General features: G+C 40.2%; 1 protein-coding gene and 1 pseudogene across 2 annotated transcripts; both read right to left on the bottom strand.

The window, feature by feature from the left end:
• LOC126624542 (putative alpha-xylosidase 2) overlaps positions 1 to 6,118 on the bottom strand; it is a 65,935-nt pseudogene that overhangs the window by 51,115 nt on the left and 8,702 nt on the right.
• On the bottom strand, positions 321 to 3,540 carry LOC126624526 (G-type lectin S-receptor-like serine/threonine-protein kinase At1g61550). Of its 2 annotated transcripts, none has more exons than XM_050293600.1 (7): positions 2,422 to 3,540; positions 2,142 to 2,243; positions 1,868 to 2,061; positions 1,576 to 1,786; positions 1,230 to 1,467; positions 968 to 1,115; positions 321 to 778 (listed from the first exon to the last, which is right to left on the bottom strand). In XM_050293600.1, exons 1-7 carry the CDS (start codon positions 3,473 to 3,475, stop codon positions 470 to 472), a joined length of 2,256 nt encoding a protein of 751 aa, XP_050149557.1. In that variant the 5' UTR covers positions 3,476 to 3,540; the 3' UTR covers positions 321 to 469. The 2 variants fall into 2 exon arrangements, with proteins under 2 accessions (XP_050149557.1, XP_050149558.1); XM_050293601.1 differs by having other exon boundaries at positions 2,142 to 2,240; positions 2,422 to 3,539.

Below are 6,118 nucleotides of genomic sequence, written 5' to 3' on the forward strand. Positions count from 1 at the left end.
GCCTTGGCTTGTGCATTTCCAGCCATTAACTTATATTACTTTCTAGAATTTTCACTAACATTCCATTTCAACAATCTTAGGATATTTGTTTAGATAATTATAGATAGGTAACCGACTTTGGAGCTAGAATTGTCTAGCATTTTAAGTGCATGCACCGTGACCGTCTACCTCCCATACATTGAATCTCCAGAACCTTCTAGCTAGTACCACCGACATAGTATTTTGCAAGAGTTGTCTAGCATCCAAACACCAATTGGGCTCGTGTTGATCTTCAACATAGCTAACATGTATGCATGACAATTATGCTGAGTTAAAAAAAATCAGCAAAATTTATGGGCATAACATTTCAACTAGAAATCAGCAAAATATATTATACAATATTCCACTTAATCGATGATTTTTGTTTTCGTTACCATATCTACTTTATCAATGGGAACAATGTTTTATTACAGGATTGTTGATTGATTTCTCAACGCCCACCAATGTCGGAATTAGACAAAACATTTATCGATCCAGCTTGCTCTCCCCCTTCACGTATACCATTAAAGTCCACATTTCCTTGTGTGTAATATGCCGGCTTTTTTGGTTTAGGCAACTCCATGCTTTCGTTTATCAACATCGATATTACATCCGACATGGTGGGTCGATCGGCTGCGTTTTCTTCCACGCACAGTAGACTGACATGGATGCATCTTAACAGTTGATTCCCGTTACACGAGTCGCCTAGAGTTGGATCCTTTAGTTCTAGCGCTGCATTTTTTTTCCATAACTCCCATGCCTGAAACAATGGTAACATGATCATTTAGCTAGGATATCACAATAATGAAATGCTACTGACAGTCATTCACAACCACCGTTGATGGAAGTGAGGTCCCACGAACCATCGACGACGCGCTTGGGGGCCATCCCTAGCACAGCTCAGCCTTAAAAACAAGAACATAGTCTGCAGCTAGAAAAGGTTACATACATATCCTACCAAATTGAGTAAGCCATCATCATTGCATAAGCGGTTGATTTTCCGGCCGCTTATGATTTCAAGTATTAGCACCCCGAAACTGTAGACATCGGTTTTTACAGAAACTCTTCCTTCAATGGTCTCAGGAGGCATATAACCACTGGAAAAAATGGAAAAGAAAAAAGTCATCAATTAGTACACATCTACGAAAATACATGCTTAACAACCAAAAGCAGAAGCCATGACAAATAAGAATTTATACACATTTACTTACAGTGTCCCGACAATCCTACTAGTATTTGCTTCCAATTCAGTGTGGGTAAATATCCTTGCCAAACCAAAATCTGCAATTTTAGGGTTCATGTTTTCGTCGAGTAGTATATTACTAGCTTTCAAATCTCTATGAATTACTCTCGTTCTTGAGAATCTGTGCAAGTAAAGCAATCCTTGAGCTATTCCTTCAATTATACCGAAACGCTTCTTCCAATCGAGTTGCACACCTCTGATTGAATCTGTCACAATGTAAAGAGAGTTAAGTAACAATACTCGATATGTTTTTACACTCACAAATTAAACAAATAAAATCAACTACTAAGACTATAGTAGTATTGATTCCAAACCAAAAATAAAGTAGTCTAAGCTTTTGTTTGGCATGTATTCGTATATCAACATCCTCTCGTCTTCATGAATGCAAAATCCAAGGAGCTGAACAAGGTTTGAGTGTTGGAGTTCATGTATGAGCATAAATTCACTCTTAAACTCTGAATTTCCTTGTCCAGAACTTTTTGAAAGCCTCTTCACAGCTATTTCTCGTCCCGTCACCAATTTTCCCTGAATTGATTATCCATAATTTTCTCAGTTGTTTCCAAAAGAATATAGAAGACACTATAATCTAGTCATTGAAGGCCTTACCTTATAAACAGGTCCAAATCCCCCTTCTCCGAGCTTGTTTTCCTCCGAGAAGTTGGATGTGGCAGTCAGAACAGATTCATACGTAAATACGCTTAAATCATGTTTTCCCATGTTTTCTTGATCATGTTCATCGGTAAGTTTATCAGATTTCAAGAAGCAAAGCCATGTGTTCTGTTTCCTTGCTCTGTCCCCACCTATTGAATGGAGACACCAATTGTCAAAGATGTGAATAATAATCCTGTCTTACTGGTGCACATGATTTAAAGAAATATACCAGCTGATGCAAGGGCTGATCTTCTTCGTCGGAGTAGATAGTACGCGGTGCAAAGCACTAGAGCAGCAGCTATAGAAATGCCAATCCAAACCCATTTATCTGCTGCATCATAAACAATTAGCTAGCAACATATGAAATCAGTGTAACACACACGCACATGTACGCATTAATTGTCTTCAATTTTTGGATGAACTAGGTCTTGCAGGTTTCTTCCGTAAAATGAAGAAAAAACCGAGACAGAGAGCAGAACTTAAGACAACATTAACAAAGATAGAGGTACCTAATAATACTGATTCCACGCGTTTGCAGCCTCGGTATATATCCTTCGGATCAAGAAAAGAAAACCCTTTTGGGCATTTGCAGGTTGGCCTTTTATCTAGTTTGAGCTTACAGACACTGTTATATCCGCAAAAACCCATTTCTTCACGAAGGTTTTGGCAAGTATCATCCGGCTTATACCACAGAGGATTACTCCACCTTGCATTTCCAGTGAAATTTTTCGGGTGAGAATATAACGCGAAAATCCCATCAAAATCAAGAGTTGCCCTTATGTAGTTGTCCCTCACCGATACTCCCTCTGTCCCCGTAAGAGTGAATCTTCCACCATTTTCTCTCCGAACAAACATGTCCCCTGAGCTGGTGAACACCAATTGTTTGCCTTGACTACCTGACACGGTCCCTGCGGTCGTTTTTGTGTCGAAGTAAGGGAAGTTGGCATTATCTGTTGTCAAGTTGACGGTGTTGAGCACGAGGTTTCCATCACCTTGCAAGCGCAGCTGGAACCGCCCTTTTGTGTAGTTAGTCTCCGATTGTCTACACGAAAGCGTCCCATTTCTCTCAATTGTCTGTCCAGGCAAAATGGTGTCTGTAGGATTGCTGAAGGTCTCCCACAAGCTCCGAGAGTTTTGGTGTTGAAGGACAAAGTTTCCGGTGTCATTCATGACCCCGTTCGCAACAGTCCCCAAGGTTATTTCGGATTTCCATGTCTCTCCACCCTGAGGATTGTTAAGAACTAGTCCACTGTTGGCAGTCAAGTTCAGAACTGATCCCCTAGGTGCAACCATGGGGTTGTTACCGTCATATGCATACCAAACTACGGTTTTGTCTGGGATTTTCGCATACCATATCGAAAGCAAGAAACGATCATTGTTTCCGAGGGGCGAAAATCCAAACGCGAAATCACCGGATGGAGAAAGCCATGATGAGGAGTCGCCTGTAGTTGCAGTTAGAGAACTCCCAACTGCTACTGTTCCATTATTTTGGGAAATCACAGAAATTGGTAGCAAAAACAAAGAGGAGAACAAAAGCATCTCTACAGAAAGAGCCACTGCCATTGCAAAAGCACCAATTTTTCAACTTGGCTTGATTGATTAGCTATATTTCTTAGTAAAGCATTGGTCCTGGTTATATCTTTAAGTAAATGTGTGTGCACCACGTGCCTGTCATTTTCTAAGTTTTTGCCTGGAATTAAAGGCGTCTACACCATTTTTTGAAGTCACACACAACAATATCTCCGGGCCTACAGAATAAATTCTCCGAAACTACACATATCACAAGAATTTCACTTTCAAAAAAAATAATATAATGAATAGTTCTATATATAATAACACCGAGATTTTTTGTGATAGAACTTATTGTCTCTTTCAACTCTTTGTAATGTTGCAAGTTGTAACAATATTGATGTAATTAGTAATGATCCGTGACTTGTCTCTCTCAAATCTCTTTTCATCCTACTCTCATCCCTCGTCTGTTTTATGATTCTACTGACTTAAGCACTTATAAATGTTCCAAATCAGCAAAGGACTTGTAACTTAAATAATTAATAATATTTATCATTACACTCGAGATTCATGACTCACGCTGCATGTGTCGGCCATTCAAGTCCACCAGTCAAAATTCAACAATGGGGACCACAAAGAAAATTTGAAAAAGTACATGCAGATTGAGGACGGATACATAGAAAATCTGAAAACAGACCTTCAGAACCAAACAAAGACGACTAACTAAGCCTTTAAGTCAAGTGATAAGAGACTTTTTTTTTTTTTTTTTTTGAAGAATATAAGAGACTTATATCTTCACAAAAACAAAGACGACTAAGTCTCTATTTCTGTATTCACAAAAAAAAAAGTACTAACCGAAGTTTTTAATGTATGATTACGTCGTTGGGGTAAGACACCCGAGGCCGAGTTGAGATAATCACAGAATCGAGATCCTCTTCGAATGTCACAGTCTGGCGCAAACGGACTTAGAGACCCGAACCACTCATTTTAAATCATACGACCTTCATTAGCTTATCCTATTGACCCACATCACATAAGGGGTCCGAATCTCTCTCTCCCCTCTCTTGACCGGTTTGGATATCTCGGTCTATCGATTTTGGATTGCGAGATTCAGAGAGAATCTGATTTCGGGTTTGAGGTCTGGTTCGATGACCATTTGAAGCCCGTTGAGGCGTGGCCCATCTCATCAGGTCGGGTCAGCCATTTCGTACCAAGTTGAATCCCAGGTCAGGCCAGCCATTTCATTAGCCTAAGATGGACCTGACGGACGATGCGCTTGGATATTGCTTACTGCGACCAAATGGACTCATGGGCTCATTAGATGATGAGTCTGGACCTGGTGTGTGTAAAGGCCACCTCAGCTCGATCCATATTCGATCGATACTACAGAGAAGGTGGATATGAGGTAAAGGTAGAGTAAGCTCCAAGTCATGTGGAGGTCAGTCGAGATTGAACACACGTTCATAGAATCATAGTATCAAATTCAAGTCAAAATTTTAACACTACGAAACCGAAAAGCATGCAACTCCGAAAAGCATTGTTTCAGTCCAACAACCCAAACTTCCTTAAAAAACTAAGACCAAAACGACGACATTAGGAAACGGAAAATCATGCAACTCAGAAAACCATTGCTCTAGTCCAAATGAGGTTCTTCAATGCCTCAAGCTTTTCTAAACACCATAGCCTGAACCTTTTCCTTTGCGCCTTCTTTACTTCACCAGAAACGTTCTTAATGAGCTCTTCTTCAAATTTGGGACGAGCAGGCATTAGGCTGTGCACAATGCTGTAAATGCTCCTAGCCCTTGCCACACCCTAGGCGCATACGCGTGCATGTCCGACCTGAGTTATCTCATTACGCGCGCAGTTTGATCTTCCCGTATTGACATCCCTGCTGTCTATTCTCCTGCGAATCCTTCTACTGGTGACTTCATCCGGGTCCATTTTCTTGCTCCTCAGTGCATGTTCATCTGCTTTTCCATGTTAATAGATATAGGAATCCTATGAGAAACAACATTTGACAAAACAGAACCTAATAATAACAACAAAACTTGACTTCATCCTCAGTGCATGTTCATCTGCTTTTCCATTTCAAAGCAGCTGACGGCATGATTCGTACTTGGACTCCAAGATGTCTAGATTATAGGGAAACCAGCCCTCTATCCAAAACACACAAAGAAGTGTATTTTCCGTTTATACCAATTAAGTGTGTTGAAGCATGTCCCACATGGCCACATCGGAAACTTGTCGAAGCTTAAATCCTCTTATATAGAAAGTTGAACTACTAATGCCATGAGGCCTTAATTTTGTATAAAACCATACTTATTGAATTGCACACGTGCTTAAGTTAAGGTCAGTATTGATGGCAATTAGTAGTGGGCCGCTGGGCCGTCTTAAAAAAACTGGTACAAAGGGCAATTTATAGAAGCAGTGTTGAGATAAGGGCAATTCACCTGTTCCTTTTAGAAGGATATATACGAATGAAGCAAGGTTTATCTACTCACCCGTAATGCGGCTCAGCCCTTCATAAAAAAGTGAAAGATCAAAATTACTTTTACAGCAAGAGCAATACCAGAAGATGTAATCTAAATTATTTATATTTGGTTCCCTTGAAATCCTTTTGACTGCTTCAACATACTATATGCAAACAGAACCAGAACCAAGTCCAGACTCACTCGTAAGAGGAAGTCCACCGGGGGT

This window comes from Malus sylvestris, chromosome 5 (assembly GCF_916048215.2).
Source record: "Malus sylvestris chromosome 5, drMalSylv7.2, whole genome shotgun sequence".
NCBI lineage: Eukaryota > Viridiplantae > Streptophyta > Magnoliopsida > Rosales > Rosaceae > Malus > Malus sylvestris.

What these genes read in the sequence shown, in the direction of transcription:
- LOC126624526 (XM_050293600.1), bottom strand. Translation starts at nt 3,475, where the DNA reads ATGGCAGTGGCTCTTTCTGTAGAGATGCTTTTGTTCTCCTCTTTGTTT. An exon ending in CTTAGACTACTTTATTTTTG is followed by an intron (nt 1,468 to 1,575) that starts GTTTGGAATCAA and finishes ACATTGTGACAG; the next exon opens with ATTCAATCAGAGGTGTGCAA. An exon ending in AGTAGGATTGTCGGGACACT is followed by an intron (nt 1,116 to 1,229) that starts GTAAGTAAATGT and finishes CATTTTTTCCAG; the next exon opens with TGGTTATATGCCTCCTGAGA.